The sequence below is a fragment of the Parus major genome, chromosome 10 (assembly GCF_001522545.3).
Source record: "Parus major isolate Abel chromosome 10, Parus_major1.1, whole genome shotgun sequence".
NCBI classification, from domain to species: Eukaryota; Metazoa; Chordata; class Aves; order Passeriformes; family Paridae; genus Parus; species Parus major.
Window position 1 is genome coordinate 12,106,697 of NC_031779.1, and position 24,436 is coordinate 12,131,132.

A 24,436-nucleotide genomic window follows, 5' to 3' on the forward strand; every position below is an offset into this window, starting at 1 on the left:
CGGCGGCGCTGAGGGCGGCCAAGCGGGAGCTGCGGGCGGAGCTGCGGCAGCGCCTGCGGGCGCTCGGCACGGCCGAGAAGCAGCGCCAGTCCCGCCTGCTCGGGCGCAAGGTGGGTGCGGACACCCGGGCGAGGCCCAGAGCCGGGCCCGGCTCGCCGGGAAGCACGGCCGGGACTTTCCAGGCCCCGCCGGTGACCGAAACCGTGACTCAGGGGCCCTTCCGCCGAGCGGGGGCTGAGCTCCGCCTCGGAGCCTTCCCTGTCGCTTCCTCGGCAGTGCCGGGGAGCGAGGCTGGTGGCGCCGGTGTGACGGGAGCTGCCGGTGGCACCGGCTAAAGCGGGGGGTGCTGGGGACACTTCACCCTGGGGCGGTGGGCACTCATCACCCCTGGCCGGGTGAGCATCCTTCACCCCTGGGCTGCTGGGGACACTAAACCCCTGGGCTGCTGGGGACACTAAACCCCTGGGCTGCTGGGGACACCTCACCCCTGGGCTGCTGGGGACACCTCACCCTGGGGCGGTGGGCACTCTTCACCTGTGGATTTTTGGGGACAACGGGGGCAGACTGTCACACACCCCAAGCAGAGCTCCTCGGGGGTGCTGGCAGGTGTTCATCTCAGACATTTCACACCAGCCTGGCTATGTCCATAATTCAAAACCCAGCCACTGCCTGATTTGGCCTCGTGTTTTACGCGCCGTCATCTCCCTTCTGTATCTTCCAGCAGTGTTTCTTGCACACAATTTTATTTCTAATATAATTTTACACTCTAAAAGATATCAAGCAGGGTTTGTCTAACTGGTATCCTAGCACAGAGTGATATGGGTATGTACTTCTGAAATGTCCTGTTTGTGTTTGGATTACACAGTTTTTATATAGATGTATTTTATCATTTTAATAAACATAATAAAATTTTATTTTGCAGTCACTGCATGTAATAGAGCACAGTCCTCATTTTTTTTGCAGCACCAGCGGGTGCTTCTAGATGATCTACATTTATATGGTTATTTTCCTGCCAGAGGATCTCAAATCACTTTATAGACTTCATTTACTACTAATGTGTAGCCACTTCATGAGTGGGATGTGACAGCACAGAAACTTTAGTTTGTAGGAAGTTTTAACTGGAACTTACATAACTTTTTTTCACTGGGAATGCTTTTTAAAAACATATCCCCTACTCTGTGATGATATTTCATTTTAGTAATTTTATAAATTAGCTCTCTCAATATACAAATTATAAAAATCTCTCCATTTTTAGCAAATACTGGCATGCATCCTCTTCAAAAATTCAGAGTCCTCAGCCAACCCTTAAGCACCTAGCCCATTTAGTACTGAATTTTAAGGATCCCTCCACCTTTGTCCAACTGCTGCTGAAAAATGCAACGACAGAGCACTCATTTCTTCTAGTGAGCACACCGAAAGACACAGCCTTAGTTTTGCTTAAGAGAAGGCATCACAAAATATGACATAAATTGATGTCATCTTACCATTTTAATAATCTGACAAAAACTGAAAATCCTGAGTTTGCTTGAGACAGAGTGGCTCTGGGCAAGTGGCTGACAGTAGAGTCGGCTTCCTCATGGGGGGTGGGTAATACAACAGGCACAGAGAAATATTGGAAAAAGCCAAGAAAATATTTGGAATGATATAAGGCCAAAAATGTAGCTTTGTAACATACATCAGTGCTTGCAGCTAATAAAAGTGAGCAGGTTATTTTATAACACCTGAGTAATATTTTTAGTAGTAAAACCTCATTTCAAAATAATCTTTAAATTCAAAGTGAAATAGCTTCACAGGCCAACCTAGCCACCACTATTTAATTAGCTTCTGGATGATTATTCTTTTTTAATGCTTCTGTTCATGATTAAAGTCATGCTATTTGCATGCTCTGATTCTGAAAAAAGTGTCATCAGCTGCTGAACAAAGGGCAGATAATATTTTTTAAGTGTGGAAATTTTTTCAGTCTTCTCAGAAACCGCTCCGAGTCATAGTAGGAGCATCTACACAATTCTGAAAACATCTGAAATTGTGTCTTCCTGCTCACATGTGGATTTACATCTTCAGCCTCATTTTTTTCCTCTGCAGCCCAATTAATGTGTTACTGGATACATCAGAGCAGATGGGACTTGTGTGGTGCCCACAGCACACAGCCCTTGTCTGGAACTGTCTCAGTGTCTCAGTTTCTCTCTTCACCAAACCCATGCAAAGTTTTGGCTCTGGAGGCCCTCAACATGAGCCACAGCCATTTTCTGGAGTCTGCAGTTTGACTAAATAGTCTGCTTTTTGCAGCAAAAGCTACCATGAAAATTCTGTTATTTTAAGAGCTTAATCCTGTTGAAAAATCCATATGTAGTCTTAGATAGAAAAGGAAATAAAATGTGGTTTTGAATTTTCAGGATGTTTCTGTGGCCAAGCAACACATGCACCATCATTTAGTCTGGAGTGTTTTTAGGTTTTTTTCCCTTACAAAATTATATCCATCTTGTGAATATTTCACCTGGGTTTTTAACTGCTGTGATGGAAAGAAAATAAAAAATGTAGTGGGAACCATATCTTGCCTCAGATATGGGCATTTGTATCTCAAAACAAGGCCAGGGCAAAAGCTAAAGTTCAGAAGAGTGAGTTACCCTGCAGTTATACAAACATTGAGCAGGGGATCTGGTGATGTCTGTTCTGTAGATAGTAGAGTTTCTCAATTGTCTGATACTTTTGACAGATTTTTGTAAGTGTGTAGAATAACAGTAAATCATGTTTAAATGAGTAGGGACACATTTATATTTGTTTTGTTCAGATGTAAGTGACAAAATATGTAAGGTACTAGAGAATGAGAAGACAAGATTTTAAAAGCTTCCTTTCAAATTTTAATGTGGAATTCAGTCTGGAATGGGCAGACAAGTGAGGTATGAGTCTGCTAACACTTTTTCACCATATAAGCATTTTTTATTTTCCCTATTATATTCAGCCTTTTATAAGCCCAGCACAGAGTCTCATGAAAAGCAAAAAGCGGCAAGGCCATCTTTCCTTCAAGCTCTGAAAAATGTGCAGTAATAAGATCACCTGTTAGAAGCAGGTGATGTTTGAAGTTATATATCTCATCTTGCTGGAGGGAAGACATTCAGGTTAACAAAAGAAAGAGGGGCCTGGTCATGGAGGACTTTGTGCTCTGCAGTCATCTGCTCTGGTGCTAATTTTCCTTTGAGTTATTATCAGTGAGGCGCTTCCCGTTCTGCCTAGGCCCAGATGAGAGATGCAGCCTGTAGAAAGGATGGAAGAAAAGTAATGCTAAACCCTCATGGCTTGCATAAGCTGGCAGTTCTGGCCTGCTGTATCTTTCTGCAGTGATGTTGGGCATTTGAGGATGTCTGCACTGTATGGTACAGATCTTTAGGGGATTGGAAGGTTGTCTACCAAATTGTTTTCTGCTCGCCCAAACCTGTGTTGCAGTGTTTAGTTCACTAGATGCAAAAATTTGCCTGTTTTGATTTTGTTGATGGAGAAATGTTGGAGTAGGCAACAAAGCCAGTTTATTCTGTTTATGATGCATCTAAGTTTATATCTCTGCCCTTTTCAGTGAATATTTTGCTCCAGTTTTGTGTTAAATTAAAGGAAGTTGATCTTTCCAAAAACTTTTCTGAACCGATTGCATCCATTTCCCATGTAGGTGATTGCCCATCCCAAGTACCAAGAATCCAAAAGAATTGCAATCTTCCTGAGCATGCCAGATGAAGTCCAGACAGAGGAAATCATTAAGGACATTTTTAAGCAAGGCAAAGAGTGTTTCATACCCCGCTACAAACCTCAGAGCAATCACATGGACATGCTGAAGTTATCATCAGCTGAAGACATTTCTTCACTTGCTTTGACATCCTGGAATATTCTTCAGCCCAGTGATGATGACACTGCAAGAGAAGAAGCTCTTGCTGGCGGTGAGCATTTTCTTGCTGCATTGTGGGATTGTTGAGCAGGAGTAGCCTGGAGGCTGGTGGGAAATACTCTGATAGCAAGAATGAAGTTAAATGTTACACCTTGGTTTTATACACTGTAGAGAAATGCTCTTTGCTCTTGCCTGTTTTGCTTTTCCCTGTGCCACCCCTGTGACATGCCAGCAGGACAGGAACAAGACTGCACTGGTCCAACTGAAAGAAAACTCAACCCTCCAGATAAATCTTCTTCTTGGTCTGATCCATGAGTATCCTCAGCACAGTCTCAGCCTTAGTCTCAAGCCTGTAGAGGCTTGTAACGGAGAGAGGGGCTTGCTGGGGGTAGCTTAGTCAGCCACTGAAAGTCACAGGGATCCAGGTTTAGGATGTTCTCTGAGAACTTTGGTTTGTGCTGCCTGAAAGGTTGGGAGCTTCTCAGGTGATGCCCATAGACTGAGAATTTTCTGAAATCTTTGATCCTGTGAATTGTGTTGCATGGATGAATCAAAGTGCTGATATGGAGCCTGCCCTTGTAGAACAGCTCTCTGGACTGAGACCTTAGACTGATAATGAAAGGACTTTCTTCTAGGCCTGTATGAATATTACAGTCTTTTCCAGCGTGATTCTCTCATATTTTTATTTTGATCTTATAATGCTGTCTCAGACACTGGATTCTTCATAGGGCTGAGAAGGTACAAGTTCATTAAGATCAAACTTGTGTATTTGTGTTTTGATCGCCAAATAACCTCTCTCTTAACCTAAAATTCCCCAGCTCCTACTTGTAAACAAGTTTACTTTTTGTGTCTTTGCATTCATTATTTGCATTCTTTTTTGTAAACACTTTAATATCTTCTCGAAACATCTGCAGAATGTTTAATCTTATTAATGGAAAACTCATGTTGAGCTTGTGCTTGAAACCTCAGTCTGGGAAGGTTTTCTCCGGGTTGAAATTCACCATGCAAACAGATTCCACTTCTCACACATTTGCCAGCTTTTTAGTGCTTGGTAAAGGAACATAACATTTCTATGACTCTGTTTGATTGAACTTGGGCTTGTATTTGCCTTGGGATGCCAATGTACTTTCCCAGAATGCTTAACCATGTTTGTTTCTCTTTTATTTTCAGTCATTACCTCTTCCTTAATTCAGAATCCTTTCTGTGTCTACAGTTTAGCTAGCAAGGGATTTCACTGCTTCATACAATCATCTTCTTTACATTTAATATTTAGCACTGTTCATCATTTTTCTAACGTTTGTCAAAAAATATTGGTGGGATTTAGGGACTTTTGAAGGTAGTCTAAAACAATATCCAGAGTTCTGTTGACTGAGCTTAGTTCAGGCATTCTTGACAAGCTCTTGTACTACTGATGAGCTTCTGTTAATCGAATTTAAGGAGTCTGTTTCAGACATGACAGAGTAAACACACAGTCTGAGGTGTGATGGGAGCAAGGACTTCCAGGTATAGAGTGCACTGAGATGTACCTGGGTGCCAGACAGTGAAGATGGGGAAGGCAGAAACACACTTTGGTACCTGCCTAGTTCTGGAGCTGCTGCTTCCTTCTCTGCACCAGGCTATGGGCAGAGAGCAATGTCAGAAGAGCTCCTGTGCTCTACAGAGAGGTGGCAGGAGACCAGTTCAAAGAACTGATGTGTGTCTGCGTCAGACTTGTTCTGCCTGAAGCTCAATATTAGTCTGTTTGTACTGTTTGTACAGTAATTTTGGAATAATGCCATTTGGATTGGAAGTCAGACCTTGGTCCTTTATCCTAGAACAGTTTTTGTAAATTAGAGAATAAATTTAGTTTTTTTCCACTGTTGTAGCATCAGACACACATTCCTAATCTGTCTCACAGAAGCACACACTTCATCTCAATGTGTCTTTATATGCCTTTTGCTATATTTTTTTATCACCTATTATATTTTTTGAACTTTGGTACATTTGCAAGAATGCAAATTGCCTTGCTGCTGCATCAGTCCTCCATTGTTGGAATGATGCATGGATGGCACGTTTATCTCAGAGATGTTATCAAATACTTTGGTGATCTGAGGCATTTACATTGTTATAAGGAGATAACATGGTGTTACATTAGTAATGTTCCCATGGCTGGCATAAATTACTATGTAATTTTCAAGAAATAGCCTGCAGGTACATAAATAAGCCATGTCATTTCTGAGTGTATTCATTTGGCATGACAAAAAGCTTAAATTCACACTGTCCTTAAAGCATGGTTACTGTTAAGAATAGCTCAAATACGAGACTGGGTATAATTTTTGCATGGAGTTTCCCAATCTTTGGTAGCACTCATGGGCAGTGTTGAATAGACACGAGCCCCTCCTTTTGGAGATGATCCTTTTTTCTGTTGGATCAGGGTTTACCTCTTTTCATCTTGGCAGTACTCACATCACACCGTGTTGGCATAAACAAGGATCACTGCTTTTGTGGTAGGAGAAAGTCTGTCATCTTCTCTACCACATGTGGGTGACTCACTGGCACATGAAAAGTTGCTTTCTTTAGGCTAAATGAACACAATAACAGAAAGAACAAAGGTGGAAGAAGTTCAGATATTTTGGAGTAGGGGTGTGTGTAGGTACATGACTGGGTTCGTTTCCAGCTGTATCTATTGAAAAGACAGACAACTTCTGGGGCAAGCCACTGGTACGTTTTCCTAATAGGTACCAATTCCCATTTTTATCCTTGCCCAGCAGAGGTATTAATGTGCACTGGTACTGGGTTTTACCCAAGGTAATGTTGCTGATGAAAGTTCAGTCAGGTTGCAGCATTTGTTTACAGAAGTGTAGAAACCTTGCACAACTTTGGAAGGAGTAAATCAGATAAAAAATGTACTCTCTATTTGCTTTTTATCACTACTCCTACAGAAGTTTAAAGAACACTTCACCAGCAGCTTCATTTTCAGTGTGGTTTAGGGAGGTGTTGTGATTCACCGAGCTGGACATGGGTTCCCTCATTTTTAATGTTATTTATTATTACTTAGACCTGCTCTGAGAACTATGAGGGAAAACCTAAATTATTCCTCTGAAAAAGAGATTATTCTTACTAGGACAAAAAAATAAAAGAAAAAAATAAAAGAAAGAAAATAAAAGGCTAGGTTGAGTGTTTCCATATGGTAAAGTTCTTGGAGGCTTCTTTGAAGGGAGGCACACAGCCAGTGGTCTCAGCTGGAAGGCTTGGACGTGAGCAAATATGCTTAACTGTTCATAACTGAACTACTGACTGGTAGCTGAAGGTGTGCAATAAATTATAAACAGCTTTTCTAACATTCATCTGCATGATGGAGAGAGGGGGTTTGGCCTAAATATTTTTCTTGGCCAGAAAATGAAGCCTTATTAGAAATTACAGCTCTGAATCTGCTTACTCTAATGGATTGGGACGTGCTTTTCTAAGAAATGGAAGAAATGGGATTATGTGTACAGACTTAATTCAGCCTCTTAATCTCTGTCAATACTTTCCTGGTGTCTCAGTACATTATTACATGATCCTTGTCCCTCAGGTGTGAACTCCCTCAAAGGTGAGCCCAGATGAAATGGTCTGGGCTCTTTCAAAGAGGCAGAAGATGAACACTGCTTGCTGTTAACGCTTGCCACTAACAAGTATCTGCTCAGTCTTTGCTTTCTCCCTGCTCAGGATAGAGCTGCAGGGCTCTTTACTGTGCATTATTCACACCTTGGGGTGGAGATCTGCATTTCTGTATGGGCTCTTCATCACTACACCATTCAGTGACTTAAAGACATTAAGTGGTATTTGCTGATGGAGAAGCAGCAGAGGCTCAGGATCCTGTTGCTGCTGGAGTTGTGCAGAGGAGCTGCCCCCAGTAAATACATATTCTTTTGCTTGTTTTTCCAACATTAAGTTTTCTTCTCTGCCCCCTCCAAAACAATAATTTCCCAGATTTGTCTCAGCCTTGAACTAGACCTCCTTTTCCAAGCTTTAATTTCTCTACCAGCATAATGTCCCTTTCCATCTTTCTGCTCTTTGGCCGGCCTCTCTGAAACTCCCTCCTCAAGTGTCCTTCTCTGGCCTTTCTTACTGTATTCCCCATTTCCTCCTGCTCTCAGTCCCAGCTTGTCATTTCAGGGGCAGCTGGGCCATCATAAATAGCTTGGCTCTGCCAAAAGGGAAGAGATCATGTGTTTTGTCTTCTTTTACTTGTCTGCTTCCAGACATACAAGAATCTCTGTCCCAGTTTACTCATTTCCTTCTTCACTGTGCTGGCTTCTTTCTCTTTTTCCTTGGCTTAGAAAAACTTCACTGTTTAATAGCACTTGTTCTACTAAATAGTACAAAAGGTAGTGTTTTGTGATTGTTTCTTTTGGGCAGTGCCTGATTTAATAAGCTGCTGCCCTTTCTCCTCTTGTTCCCCACCCTTCCTCTCCTGTGCCGGCACAGATGGTGCTGCAGCCACTTTGGGACCTATACTGGGAAACCAGTCTTGGTTAGGAACAGCCCAGCACCAGCAGAAGTCTCTTCTCAGACAGAACCACCACACAGGTTTAGACTGATGCAACTGAAGGGCTGGTAGGAAGCGGATGGTGCGGGGTTGTGAAAATGGGTGTCATGCCAAAACAAGTCTCAGTGAAACGTCAGTCATCATTTCCTTCCATATTTCAGTTCCCAGTCTTGCCCCAGGCAGTAGGAATAGGAGCAGCCAGTGAAATGAAAGTCCTTCGGAGTCCTCACAGCTGAGATGGGTCTGGCAGGAGGAGCTGAGCCTGCAGCTCCATGTGCTCCATCTGTATACCACTGCCAGCCTAAGGAGTTTTCCCTCCTTATGTTTTCAGCCTATTCCTGCCTCTCTCTGGTGAGCTGGATCAACCTGCTGCTCTGGGTGAAGATTATTTCCCTTCTTTCCCCTCTCCTGTTTTCGTTGGGATATTTTTAAACCCAGATGGGGATATGGATTACCATGTGGCCATGTGTGTGGGGAGGAGGGGATGAGGAGCCAGGATGGAGGGAACATCCTGGACAGGTTCCTTGAGAGAGTTGTGGGGCCACCCATGCAGATGTGAGTCCAGCAGTGGTACAGGGAGGGGAGCATCTTCAGAGAGCCCCAGAATTCACCCTGACACGTCTCACCTAAGCCATGTACCAATGGCAGCTTTTCAGACACTTGCAGCATTGCATAAGCCTGGCACAAATGGGTTTCAACAGGGCTAAAGCCACATCATCACCACTGAAGGTACTACAAACAAGATTTCAAGTTCTTGCTACAAGGCATGGAGAACAGAGTTTCTCTCCCTTTTTTTAAATTTTTTCTTTTTTCTTTTTTTTTTTTTTTTTAACTAGCTTTGATCTTGGAAACCAGTGAACCATTTTGTGAGAATAAAACAAACATAACCCCCTGCCCCCAGCTCAGTTTGGCATAAGTACCCAGGCTGAAAAACGTCAGCATTTGACAATATAGCATCTTACATGCAATGGGGAATGCTGAATAATCTGCTATTACTCAACTACAGCATAATGCATTTTTGTTTAAAGAAATTAATGTATTAGAGCTTGAGTTGTATTTTCTAATTTAGTTCAGAGACTTCTGGCATTTTCAGCACTGAAAACTTCAGTGGCCTACTGATCACAGCATTTGTGTTGTAACTTCAAGATAATTAATGAAATATTAACTAGATAATCCATGCTTTTAATTACAGTAAGAAATTTATTATGAATAAAAATAAAATATTTGAATTTGAATTAAAATAAGGAAATACTAAAATATGTCTAGCAGCAACTTCTTGCAGCTCTGTTTTCACGTAACCTTTTGAATGTTGGCTTTTAAGGTTAAGGTAGTTTTATCTTTCTGCCCTTTTAACTTCCAGAACACTGTGAGACTTGCTGTAGCATAAGTTACAACAACCTGCTGATAGCAGAAACAGACAGGGACAGCTTAGGGTATTTGTGTGGGGGTATTTGGTTTAAAAGGGCTGCTTATGCCAGCAAACATGATTCTCTTGCAAGGAAACTGCTGGCTACCTCTGGGCTACAGTTCCAAACCTCAAGTAGTTTGAAATTACTCCTGAGTGACCATTAACCCTATTGGAAATTTTGCCATCAGGATTTGCTCTGCAGAAGCATTTTTGTCTGCAGAAACTCTTTTTCACCTGTCTTTAGATTCCTGCTATTTATTCATGCATTCAAAGATTCTGCATTTGCTGCCAGGACTGATGGCCTTGTGATGCCATCAGTATTCTTAGTTATTCCAAATTTTAGCACAGTTCTTCAGAAGTGTGACTGAATTTATGGCAGCACAATCTTAAGAGGAATAGGTTTGACTTAGAACTGCAAAATAAAATGGGATTTTAAAAAAAGATAATGGGTTCCTCCTCCTCCCACCCCCAAAAAATGCACCAGAAATGAGAGGATTTTGAAAGATGAGGCACATTAGTGTTTAGAAATAAAAAACACTTGTGAGTAGAATATGCTGTGGCTTGAGGCATAAGGAAGGTCTAATATCCTACTTCAGCTGCATTAGATGTTGTACAGATGTCCATGAAGGCATAATGGGACCATACAAAATGATGCTAATCATTCTGAAAAAATATGTAGTAAATAATGCTCAGAAGTAACTGGGAATATTTAAATGAGCTATATGCAGATAGGAATGTCTCAGGAATAAATGAAATATGGGTATGTGAAAAGCAAAGATGTTAAATGTTTCTGCTTAAGAAAAAAAAATAAAAAAAAAATACCCCAAACAAGATTGTAAAGTGATTGAAGGTACTATTAGATTTTCTTTTCCTCTGGGAGACTTGATTAAAACTTGCAGTACAAAATATGTCAAGGGATAGATTATAATTTAAAATCTTTTTTACACTGGTCATAAAAAGAAAACCTGAGAGCATGGCACAATACAAAATTGAAAATCGAGGCTTAGCTGCTAATGTAATTTATTTTTTAATGAAATGATTTAAAGTTTGGAATGAACTTCTGTTTGGAGACAATGATCCATAGTATTTTTGATATGCAAAAGAAGAACAAAATTCAGTGCAAATGAGGCATTAACATTCCAGTCATGAATCTTGCTGTGGAGAGAGGATCCTTCCCCTTGCAGTGCAGGATCTGGACATGCAATACAGCATCAGATGTTTGGCAAGAGCCAGGAAATCTCACAACTTGTAGCTGTGTAGCAAGAACTGAAGGATCTTCCCACCTCTGCAGCTGCAGACCCCAGATTATTGCCTTACAAACAGGTTCTGGCTTCTCTTACCAGCAGGCATTTGGAGCATTCCTCTAAGCATCTAATTTTATTTGTATTAAGCCCTTGGCTCTGCTGCCTTCTGACAGCTGTGAGTTGTACTGGTTAGTTAGTTCTAATGTGAAATATTATGTTCTATATTATGTTAATATTATATTATGCTCCTGTGACATGTGAAATATTATGTTCCTTGTATTCATTTTAAATTTGCTGCTTTCAGTTCAAGAGATACTTCGTTTTTCTATGATGAGAAGTAAATAAGGATGTTTGAGTTACATTCTTTTTATTATTCATTGTTTAGTTACACCTGTACTATATCTATTGTATTATTTTCTATCAAATTTTGGCTGCTTTATTTTTCTGGTAGAGAAGCTTTTCTGTAGGAGTTCCAGCCATTGCTCTTTCAACCTTTACAATTTCTCTGATGTTATTCTGGAAAAAAAAAGATGCCTGGGAGAAAATTTTATGTCCAGGTAAAGAAATACTGTGAAATGTGTGTAGTAGCACTGGAGATGTTAATTCTTTTGTATATATCATAACACTGCTCTTCAAATCAGCTCACTGGTCCTACTGGTTTCCACACCAGTGTTCCACAATGACACATCATTACAAAATAATTGCAAAAGGCCCTGTTCCGCTAGTAGAGATCTATTAAATAATTTTATATTATTCCACCTAGCTTGTTCCTTAGCAGGTAGATCTAGGAAAATGATTTCTTGGAGAGATAGCAAGTTTCCCTTGGGGTTTTTCTACATCCCAGCCTTCAGCTAAAAGATGTGTGACTCCATCCCAGCACTGGGGACACTCTGCCCTGCAGCTGCTCTCAGTCCTTCCCTTGAGGTCTGCACCAGCTTCCAGAACTCTCTGAAACAGCTCAATAGTCAACACTTAATTTGCTAAGTGAAGGCAGAAACTTTTAGCTGAGTTTCTCCCAGTGCTTCTTACCAGAAACAGGTATGATACAGAGACTTTTTTTAAAAAGGCATTTGAAAAAACACTCTGAAATGCAAAAGTTCATATGTGTTTATATGGTGTTGCTTTGTAATGTCCTTTGGTGTCCTTATGTCCTGAATTTCCCTCGTGCACACTAAACCACAAGCGCTGTGTGGTTTGATTTTAATGCCACCCGTGCCAGGGTGTCCTGCAGTGAACCTGAAAGGCTGAGAGCTCTGGAACACTACAGCTTTTTGCTTTCATAAAGTTCATTAAGGCTTTAAAAGAGTGTTTTTCCTTGTAATCATCTTAAGTGTCTCATCCACGTTTGCCTTCTTGCAGAAAACTCATCAAAACAACTGAAAAGATTACTTCTGCTGTGATCAATTAAAGTCTGAAGAGAAGTGAAAGCAACATGGGCAAGGGCCTTGAAGTCATTGCAAGTGACTCTCGAGGGTTTTGTTTCAAAGAGGACTAATTTTGCTCCCGTGAGTGTGAACAGTAGCTTTGTCTTTTTTTTTTTTCATACAGTTTCCTAGAGACAGGAGTCTTTGAAAGGCAGATAAGAGGTGAAATTCATTTCTGGAGTGTGGCAGGAGTCTGTACAACAACGCATACAGGGGAAATGTCAATGTGCAAGTATCTCTGGCTGCAGTAATTAATCCAAACAGACATCTTTGTCTCCCTTTATTTTCATGTTTTGAAAAGGAAGACCCAGAACCAAGCTCATCTCTGTGCCTTTGTGCACATAATTTGGGGAACAGGAGGAAGCTTTTCCCTGCTGCCCACCTGTGTGGGGAATTCGGGTTGAAGATTGGTTTGGTGAGAAAACTGAGCCTCCTTACAGCTGCCTGGTGTCAGAGGGGACAGTCCTGATGCCTTGTCCTTGTGCCCATCTCTGTGCTCCCCTCATCCCCTCATCCCAGGTACCATCTCTGGTACTTGTTGCTGAACAGATTCAGTTCATGAATCTGGCAGAAATTTGTCACTTTTTTTCCCTTTCTTTTTTCCTAGGATTGGTGTTCTGCCAGCTTAGTGGACTATTAAATCAGGTCAGCACTTTTCCAGCTACAAAAGATTTGTTTTTCTGGCACACTTAATCCCTGCTGGTTTTGCTGAGATTCAAAATACACAGTTTTTCCCCTGGATGGTGGGAAACTCCTTGGACTGGCCCAGAGCCACTGGCTTTCATGGAGCAGGAGACTCATGTTGCTGTTCCATGGTGTACAGATAGCTCTGAATCTTCATGTCTGGTGTTACGCTGAACTCAGTCCCTGCTTGGGCTGGCTGTTGTGCATGTGAGATGGCAATGAGTTTTTGGGATGTAGATGAGGGCAGATTCCTGTCCAGGAGTGACATGAAGCCTTTTGCCGGCAGGTGTCAGCATTCCATACATTTGCCATGGAGCATTGCTGTCATTTTGTCTGTTTTCCTATAATTAAAATCTCATCTAGGCATTGCACTCACACACACAGGAGAACAAATGCTCCAGCCTAATTTCCCATAAAAATCAGGGAGTGAAGTGAGGGAGGAATAGGATTCCAGAGAGAACCAGATTTTTTAAACTGTGCAAGCTTTAAAAGATAAAAGAAAATCTTGTGATGGAAGAAGCAGGATTTCTCAGCTGCTGTGGTGTTAACACATTTGACAGCAACTGTGAAGGTGCCATCAGCTCCCAACCAGCTGACTCTGCATGTACAATAAACCCTGCCTGTAAGCAGACTGATATTCCCATCAAGTGGGGTCACTCCTTACAGGAGCCAGGTTTATGCACTGACTTGGAAGTTGTTGTCTTAGCTGTTTATATTTCATGAGCAATTCTGTGTATTTTATGATAAGATATCTGCTGAGTGAGTCAAAAGGTATTGGAAATATTGATAGTGATGCATAAAGTATTAAAAAAACCCCAGATGACTCACCTCTGTCTTACTTTGACTTAAAAATACCCAGGCAGAAGTATGCAAAAGAGGACCAAGAGTGAAGACATGCACGTGTATTCAGTGGTAGTATTTAAATGAATGCTCAGGCAAACACCATGGAAGTATAGCTGATAAGACTACAGAGAAATTCCCATAAAAACACATGAAGATACACAAAGATTAGGCTTAGGTATTTTAGGCTGCAGCAGTATCCCCACATAAACAGTTCAAGCATCTATGCCTTGTGAGTTTCTCTAAAGTAGCAGATTTGCAGTCAGCATTTGCTGATTTAACAAGATATGTTGATGTGCTGTAAAGTGGCTGTAATGCCATTTCTCCTCTCTTTGCAATTGCTTCTTGGTACATCTGGTTTCAGAGTATTTTGGTGTTTTAAAATCACAGAAGAATCCAGGTGCAAGCCTTGGAACTAAACATTTTTGATTGCCCATGTTTTCCCATTCAGACTGTGCTCACATATATGAATATCAGAAACAGATTAAGTCATTTTTCACAGACTGATAACTGAGAAGTCCTAAGCTATTTTTTTCCTTTGCTCTGAATTTGCAAAACCAAACATTTTGTGGGTGGCATTGAGTGATCATGTTATATTTACAGGGCTTATGCAGGCTCGATGAATAATAGTGAAATAGAAAAATACTTTTCAAATTTTCTTTTAGGTGGAACTCTGAAAATGAGACTCTAGTCCCCACCTTACTGTAAGTCAAACCTCAGGGGAAATGAGTGTGATGATTATAGCCTCACACAGCATTTCCACATTGTGAAACCAGCCAGAAACACAAGTGTTAGCCTTGTATAGTAGCTTCTCTGGTGAAACATGAAAGGATATTTATGTGGGGCAGAAATAGGTTTGTTTGAGCAGGGCTAACAAAGTACAGCTGATGTTGTGCGGCACACTCAGCTTTTCAGATGCATTGGCACTAAACCTGCAAGATTTTGCTTAAAACTAATTCAAAACCAGAGGTGTTTACTTGAGCACAGCTCAGTAGCAGAGGAACTGATCAAGCAGTTTTATTATATGTTTTTGAGGTTTAATAACAGGCAAGTGGCTGCCACTCAGTTGTTTTAAACCTTTATGACTGATGGCTATCATGTAGCTTCTCAGGGAGACGGATAAATATTTTATTACGCTGTAGTTCAGCAGGGCAAGTGTGAACTGTGAAGACCAATGTTTCATGCTGACACAAAGCACTGACATGGATGAGTAGACAGATAAACGCTGAGTTGCTCAGTGCTTGTTTGTAGATTCTGCTGATGGTTCTATTTTCTGCAAAATATTTTATTGAAGTAATAACAGAAGCTGTCACTGTCATGCCAGCAGCTGGGGTGCCAGGATTGCAGAGGAGATAGTTTGCTTGGCATCTGTATGGCTGTGAAAGGTGGGTTACAGGCAAAATGTTCTTTAGAGGACAAAAGCAGACAAAGCCTTCCTAGTGCCTGTGATTCCCATACACAAGAATGAAAATAAAGCAATTACCCCTGTTTTTAAGAGCATTTCTCCCTGGAAGAGTTGAGGCTTAGAGGATTTAATGGTGTGTCCCATAGCAGGAGGCTCTGGATGGAGCCTGTGAGATTTGGATGTGATACTTTGACTTTTGATTCCTGTGCTGGCTTAAAGTGAGTGTCTCTCTGGCTCCTTCTGAAACAACACTGAGATGAGCTCAGTTGGTCAGAGCATGGTGGCTGTGATGTTCAATCCCTGTGTGGGCTGCTCACTTAAGAATTGGCTCAATAATCCTTGTGGGTCCCTTCCAACTCAGAGTATTCTGTATTTCTGTGAGAGCAGGTGTCTGTGAATAGGTAGAAAGCAGTGTGTCCTGCTGAAGTGATGTGGTAGTGCACAATTAAAGGTGTTCTTACAGGGGAGACACCTGGAGGAAAAGCTACTGACTCTAGTTTAAAATGGTCTTTTTTTTTACTGTAATATGAAACACAGCTTTCAGTCCTGTTAGGTATCTGTTTGGGATCTTAAGGAGGCTACAGAGTGAGCACTTGAAGAGAGCTTTTTATGAACAGCCAACACCACATATTGTGAATAATCTGTGAATTCGCACTGAACTTCTGACAATGTATCATGTAACCAAATAAGAATTATCAGTTAAAAGTTTCCTTTATTTTTAAGGGACTGGATTTCTATTTTAGAAGACTGGCTGGGGTCAAGGCAAGCAATGTTGCTGTTTATGTCTGCAGTCCTCTCTGTTACTGGATGTGCACCTCATTGGCTTTAGATGAATGCCTTTTTTTCAAATGTGTATGAGTTGCAGCAAAGGATAATGTTTTTGTCTCCTTGGGACAAAATATTTTTTTGTCTCCTTGGGCATATAACAGTGTCTGTCTTTTCCAGAGGTTTGTGGGGAAAAGAGCTTATTTCCTCTGGAAGCAATCCCAGCCCTTTAGGAGCCACGCACCTCGGCAGGATCTGGATCAGGTCTGTTGTGAGCAGATCTGGCATTTCCCTTTTTGATCTTATACCAAGAGACGTGTAAGAGCAGAGATGCTGTGCTTGAAACCCAGGGCAGGTTTTTTCCAAAGGGCAGAAACCTTTTTATCTGGAAGGAAACTGTAAGCATTGGTAACCTCAGGAGTGGTGCTGGGGCACCCAGGGTGTTCTTGGAGAAACCATAAAGGGAAAGGCATTTGTTTTGCTGCAGCATAAGTGAAATTGTTTTGTGGAGTTGTTTTCCTTGAGATCTGCTGATTAGCTCAGACCACAGTGTTAGGTGCTGTGTAAATAGAGAACAAGATCATGATCTGTGCCCTATAGGGTATGTGTTGAAAGAAAACACCTACCCAAAAGGCCTAACTATGCTAATGCTGACAGTAATTAAAGTTACAGTGATGACTCCCTCATTAATTAGAAATTTCTTACTTCAATTCATTGGCTCATACCCTGGGTGTCACCAAGACTAATACTTAGATATTAGGATCAAATGATTATTTTTTTCCTCTCTGCAGGAGTAGCAGATACAGAGGCAGCAGATGGTTATTGAACTCTTTTCATTCTGAAAAGTAAGGTTTTCCTGAAACAGGGTTTGCCTTTTAATCCACTGTGGTCTTTGCTAGGTCAGAAAAGGACCAAAGTTTTCATTCCTTGTAATCAACAGCTTTCAATTACTTGTGAGCTCAGCAGAGGTTTTGCACAGATCTGACACTGTTTAGGGTGTGCATAGCAACATGAACACTCCTTTCCTTTAAACAGAAAACTGTTCTTGGCCTGATTATTCTGCTCCTGCACCTTATGTAATCATTAACATCTGAGCAACGCATGAGTGAGGTGTGTGTGGAACAAAACCTCATTTCCAACAAACTGGAAACTCATTATTCTTGCCCGAGGTGGCAGATTGTGAGGATCCAGCCATCCTTGTGGTGATGGAGTAAGCAATGCACAAACTCCTGTGCTTCAGGGGAAGCTCAGACTGCACAGCTGCTGCTGTGAGGAGCAGCAGCAGTGACACAGAGCTGATCACTGTTGACCTCTTGCAGGCTCAGACAGTGTCTGTGCTGTGAGCATGGTTCATGTGAGCACGCTGCCATTCTTCACAGGCACACAGGACTTGCTGCAGCTCGGCCTCTGCCCCATCCTGTCACTGCTTTTGAGGAGATGATCAAAAGAGTCCTAGCTCCCACTTTGATGGGTCCCAGGTGCTTTGCTGTGTCCACAAAGCAAGTGGCAGCAAGGAATGAGAAGTTGGGATGACAGAGTATTTCAGTTTCAGCTTCCATTAGGACTGTCAAGCTGTGCAGAGGGAGATGAGTGACCCCACACAGCAGGTGACAACAGGCTAGTGGAGCCCCTTCCAACCTGGGAGGAGAGAGGCTGTGCTGGCTGCTCCTTCTGAGGGCAGAACAAGTCCCCAGCAGTCTGTACATGACCTGTATCTGTGCAGTTTGATGGGACCTTCTATAATTAACCATTGTCAAGAACACTTCTGAAAATGCCGGCTGGCATTTCAAATAGGAACATCAGATTAAGGAGAAGAGAGGTAATGAGGTGCAAGGAGAAAATCTTTCCCTGGGGAACAAATCAAACCTGATACCATCATGAAAGGTAATGAGAAATGCTCTGCCAAGCTGAGGTTCACTGTGTCTGCCTAGAGGAAACAAAACTATGTATTCTTATTTAAAACACTGAGAGGGGATGCTAATGCTTTGGTCTGCTGCCTAAGTCAGGGCATGTACAGCTTGCACACCTGCCTTTTGAATGCAGTTTTGCCACACATTTCTTGAGTCCTTGGGCCAGTCATTTCACTTCTTTGTGGCATGAGGTATGTCTACATGATTTTAAGGGAGTCAGTGCAAACAGAGTGTGCCTATACACCCATAGGATAGGTTCAGAAGCTGTGACTGCATCTACTCTGCCAGACAACACAGGGCTAACAGGCGCAGATAGGTCCCATCCACTCTACACAGAACCTGGGTTCTCTTGGTTTGTCTGGAGGAGCCAGACCTGTACCCTTCTGTCTTTACTGCACATGGCAATCCTGTCCCCTGGAGCAGTCATGGGTGTCACCTGGTCCAGCAGTGCCAGACACTGTGCTGACAATTAAGGTATTGACCACCTGTGATCCTGTAAATCAATTTGTTTTCTGGCTCTGCTGCATTTAGCAGTATAAACGAAGCCTGTGTGGCCGTGTCAGCATGGCTGTGTGCCCACACTGATAGACAAGTCAGAGTGTATTATTTCATTCATGGTGCTACACAGTTGGAGGAGCTGTAGCCACAAGAGCTTATGCCATAGATATGTTGAATATTAGGTGACTGTCACCATAATTACTAACCTTACTGGTATATCCAGTAGCTTAAAATGGGCAAGAACCATGGATATTCTCTACATAGAAGCTGGAGTAAAATGTTGTTGCTTGAGAGAGTGTTTCCAGCTTTCAGCAATTTGCAGACCACATACAAGTTTTCTAGGGGAAGCATGGCTCACCTGTAACAAAACTCTCTTGACTGTGGATGTGCTTTCCTGGGCTCCTGGCATGTGGGCACAGGACCCTTGGGGATCCAAGAACCATCAGTTAATGTCTACAGACACATGGGAGACAGTGGACATTACAGGGAGATGGGCAGATGTTGAATGGGAGACTTCCCCTAACATGTTTTATGAGGCACTAAAACACCTGATGTGGTGTTTGATTTTCGAGTACCTGCTCTGTCTTCTCAGAGACAAGGATGCTATTTCACACAGTGGGCTGTAAGAACAAGGGCAGCAGGTGTGAGGATGGAGCAAGCCACAGTTCTGAGTGGCAGACAGTAGTCCTGCAGGGCTGGCAGAGCTGGGCAACCTGAGGACCCCATGCCACAAGGGGCATGTTCATATCCTCAGCTGCCATCCTGTTGATGTACCCTCAGTACTGATAGCAATCTTAAGTGTCTGCAATCTTGGTCACATCTGTGTGTCACCTCTTTTCCTGTGACACCTCTTCCCCCACACTGCCACAGACACCACAAGAGGTTTTGTTGCTCCCCAAGTTATATGTTGGAGAAGCATTTACTCCATGCAGCTCTCTGCCATCCATTCTAGATCCTGATGGTAGATTTGGGACTAATGCTGTTTGAGCTGCCCTTGGGCTTCTTGCAGGGTTAGTTGTGCCATTTTTTCTACCAAAAATCTTGAAAGACATTTTACTTAAATCTTGTGCAGTGTGAGTTGCATGGATATCAGAGAACATGTAGTGAGTCAGAGAAAGGCAGTCAGTATTGCTGTGCTCCACAGAAGAAAAATATAAGGGTAACTATTACAGTATTTGCAGCATAATTTTTCATATTGAGATTTGCATAAGCTTGTTTGAGTTCTTCAGCATAAACCCCTCATGATTATAGAGGAGCCAAATTGTTAAAAGAATCCCTGTTTCTCTAGAGAACCCAGAGGAAAACAGTGCTTTAATACATCCAAATTGACTTGAGGTGCCTGATGCTTTCAGTTAAACTCCACAGAAAATATATTTCTTCCCTTCACTGTTTTTGCCATTTCCATCTTTCCCTAGTGTTTCCCCTGACTTGTCTTCTTCATGTCTTTAACACAAATGTAAGGAGAAATGGCACCTTTTTGCTCTGCAGATTTGCCCCCTGTGTGCATTCTTCCTGCCAGCAGCAGACTGCAAATGTTTCCTGCTTTTTGTCTTGAGAGGCACCTGGAGTGAAAACAGCTGAAACAGTTGTTTGAGTGTTTGAGTTGTATGAGGCAGTGTGTTCAGTTCTGTATATCATGACTGCTACTTACTGGTTTCTGGGCCACCTGAATACCTACACAAGGCTGATGTGAGGCAGGTTGTGGAGAGAATAAGTAGGAGTAGCCTGGGGAGGGTTTGACCTGCAGAATCTATTCCTGACCTTGCTAACAGGGGGCTGGTTTCTGGCTTCTAGTCCATAGGCCTGACAAATGACAAGAGCAGACTGAGGGCATGTGACATAGTATGTCCTGTATGATGTACATGGTGGCACCATGAAAATGGCATCTCTTTTCAGGGAGACTGTACTTCTGCCTTTGGGCCTCTCTTTCTCTTTGTTTGACATTTGCTGCTTCACTCATTTCACTGTCCTGTGTGTCAAAAGTTGACTGCAGTGTGGTAAAACACCCTGACCCCTTTTTAATCCAACCTGTATTATTCCGTGGTGTGTCCTTTGGTTAATTCTCTCCCCTTACCCCCCTGACCTCCTTAGAAAAGCTGTGCTTCTTGACTGTACAATGCTGCAACTGCAAGATTGATGTTCTCTAAGCATTTTGCACTGTGTTGCCTTGCATATTTTATATCAATGTTCTAATTAAGACATTAGATCATGATGGATGAGTGTTCATGTCAGTGACTCTTCTCTGAACAATGAAGAGTGGAAGGAAATCTCCAGGGGCCTGGGGAAGTGTGTACAAATGAGTTGGTCTTATGTGAGCTGTTAGCATGATCTTCCAAGCAGAGTTTGGAGTTTATATGTGATCTCAGATGGGATTCCCTCTAAACTGAAAAGCTCTCCTTTGCTCTGGCTTTTCTACTAAATGCTCTGCACACATCTCCTTCAATGGTGAGCATCATCCCTCAGATGTAGTAAAATCAGCTTAGCCCAAAATGGCAGGAAGGAGTAGGTGTGGGCATGGAAAAAGCAAAAAAATACCTGACCAGGTCCAAGCTCTGGTGAAGGAGCAGAGTCTGGTCACAGAAAAGCTGCTCAAGGCTAAGCACTGTTCCTGTGAGAAGGCAGAAGCAGTGGGCTGAGACTCTTTCCAGAGTTTGCTATTTGCTTTCTTTCCAGACTTGTGTCAGCTGTCTTTTAGTCTGTATTACCTTTCCACTCCCTGCCCTTCTCCCCTTAAATGTCTGTCTGCTACAGCAGCAAGAAAGAAAAGGCTTTCTTTGCAGTGTGAAAGGAGTAAGTGGGATGTTCCTGGGCTCAGGAGTCAGCCCCAGGCCAGTGCAGCTCATTTGTTTGGAGGATGTCCGTGCAAGACTTCTGACACTGAACATACCAGCCTTGCAGAAGTGATGGGGAAGTGCAGCAGCCTCCCTGCCTGGTGGTCACTCCTCGTGGCAGAGGGTTTCAGTGATGTGAATCAGCTCCTGAAACAAGTGTGCAGCCAAGTGTAAACAGCTGGCTCCCTGGCACGGTGCTGATTCTCATCCCCTCACAGAGCATGAGCAAAGCAAGAACTCTTGCCTTTTTCTCTGGAGCTGGTTGGTGGGGTCTTCTGATGGAGTTTCACCAGCCAGTCCAGGTGATTAGCAGCTTATGCATCTTATTTCAGTTTTTTTAACTGATTTTGAGTTCCAATCAAGTGCAATCTCACAAGAATTCTGGAAGGAGGGATATTTAGGGCAGGGAAGCAAAATGTCTGTGTGTGCTGCTGGAACAACAGTGAAAATTGCTGGAGGCCAAGAAGGAAAATCCTTTGGGACAAAAGGAACCTGACATCACAAAGGGAAGAGCCTTCAAATCTTCATCTTGATATTAAACGGCATATTACCACTTTCAGAATATGTTGTATTCAAGGCTTTTTGGATTTGGAAGGTCAAGAGTAGGTTCATGGCATCTTACAGTGGTGTCAAGAAGATGTCTCCTCTCTCTCTCACATGTCTTCTTTTCATTCTTTCCTTTTCTATTTTTGTGTCTGATGTTGAAGTTCGTTTGATTTTCTGATTCCTCCTGCATTTAATTTCCCTGAGTTCAGTCTTTGTCTGGATTTAGAGTCATAATCATTTGTATTTGGAGGTGTGGGGTTAAAATGATAAAATAAATTTGTTAAAAGGTAGGGTTTTTTCCCATCCAGCTTTTCAAGATCTAATTATTTTTCAGCTGAACTAGTATGCAGTTGATAAGATGAAAATGTAAATTTACAGGTTTAGTATTCAAAGTATTTTTCATCTGATCAAAGAAAGGGAAGAATTTTACAAAATACAAAGCTTGCATTCTTGCAAATATCTGAAGTTATATGGTTGTAGTCAAGCCATCAGGAAATCCACAGGGCATCCACTAATGCTTATTTCATTTTTCTGCAGGAGGTCTTGACCTTATCTTCATGCCAGGCCTTGGGTTTGACAAAAAAGGCAACAGATTGGGAAGAGGGAAAGGATATTATGATACTTATCTTGAAAGATGTATGAAACATCCCCGTGGAAAGCCTTACACGATTGCTTTGGCTTTTAGAGAGCAGATTTGTGAATCAGTGCCTGTGACAGAAAATGATGTTCCAATAGATGAAATCCTTTATGAAGACTGCTGAAAGTGTTTCGATACCAACCCACCTGCAGAGCAAGCAACCAAAGGTGTCAAATCTACTAATCATGGTTTTTTCTAATTGTCATGTACGACTTTGGGACCAGTAAAATACACTATTTGTGTTTGGGAAAAAAAAAAACAACCTCCAAAAACAGTGTAACTGTGGTAATAGTAGTGAAGATTGTGTTGATTTGCTTCTAATTAGCAAATATCTGAATGTGTGAATTGTTATTCTAGAATCAATGCAAACAAGAATGAGTGACTGTTTATTACAGTAAGGACCATTTCTTCTCATAATATTTTTGAGGTACAAGCTTCTTGATAGTTAGCAATTTTATTATTCTGGTTTAAAAGTGAACTGTCTAGTAATAACAGCTCTTGATCCATTCTGGAATTAGATACTTGTAATGGTAAAAGTTCTTAGTACTTAAATATTGTGTGCATCCATGAGCAAAGCAAGAAATTGATGGAGATGTCTTAGATTAAGCTGGGAAAAAATGGTGATGGGAAAAAAGCCTTAATTTTAGTGTATGCAGTAGTTTTGACTGTTTACTTGGCTCCTTGCAGTTGTCTTAAAATAAAGGGAGTACCTGTTCTGTTAATAAAAAATGTTTTATGTCCATAACTTTGGTATGTTCTTTCCTTTATCTGAACACAAGATTGTAACTTAGTCTAAAATGTGGTCAAGGAGTTCTCTATCTGGAGACAGCTCTTTTTTGGTAAAATAATATTCAAAATTACGTAAAATTCTCTTGATTTTGTACATAAACCATACATAATGCCCCAAAATACTGTGTGGTGCTATGTGAAAAAATGAGGGATGCTGAGAATTTCAGAGAGCAGGTTTTATGGATGGAATAAATTTTTGGGTGGAAGATTGGTTGTTCTCTGCTTCTCCAGACAATCATGGAAATCCAGAGGAAGATAGTGAGTTTCCTCTGCACTGTCCTTGTAGTATAAGAACACAATCTTTCCAATCAGGATCAATCAAACTGTCAGAATATTGTGTTCCTTCTTCAATGCAGCTTCACCTTTTCTATGCATGTTTAACTCTTCCCTCAATCAATAAATCAGTGCGTTTATTTTCACCAAACTACTCTGTGTCATCATTAAAAAATCCATAAATTCTCAAGGATGAACTCCAGAGTGGAATGACCTTAAGGCTTCCTCAATAACAACTGGTTTTGTGAACAAAGCCATGCCTGCAGCAGCTGTGAACCTTTTCTTCTCAGAGTGCTTGTATTCAGTGCTGTTTCCATTCTGCTAATCCAGGAACTGTTTAAACCCTCTGGCTCTGGGGTGAACATAAGCTTAGCAACTGAGTCTCTCTGGCCTGTGCTCCCTGGTGCTTCATCCATCCTTAACCAAGGTCCATCTGGCTGGGCTGAAGATCCCTCTGGTGTTGGCCTGCTGTGCACCCACCCAAGTGTGCAGGAAAGCTGCAGCCTGGGCAAGGCAGCTGCTAGCACTTTGCAATATGGGCTGCTTAAAAAACCAGTGGTGATCAGAGCTGGCCTTCCATCCCTTCCTTATCATCCTGCAAACGAGAGCTGTGTCCATGGGTGCACAAAGGGCGGTGCAAGCAGAAATTGAGGTGGCAGCATCGGTGCTGGTGCAGTTGTTGGTGTGTCCCTCAGGTCCTCTCAGCTCCGAGTATTGCCAGCTGTACTGCCTCACACGAGGGAGACAGAGTCCTGCCATTCCAGGCCTTTGGGGAGTAAAAGTGATGAGAAAATCAGACCT

At 42.1% G+C, this 24,436-nt stretch overlaps 1 protein-coding gene across 1 annotated transcript; it reads left to right on the plus strand.

Annotated features, from left to right (window-relative positions):
• Nucleotides 1-2: 2 nt before the first annotated feature.
• Nucleotides 3-23,786, plus strand: MTHFS (methenyltetrahydrofolate synthetase; the record flags this gene model as incomplete). Its single annotated transcript, XM_015638410.1, has 3 exons — nt 3-110; nt 3,659-3,923; nt 22,474-23,786. Coding segments are annotated over 3 exons (597 nt in total), but the record flags the coding sequence as incomplete, so codon positions are not given.
• Nucleotides 23,787-24,436: the final 650 nt, after the last annotated feature.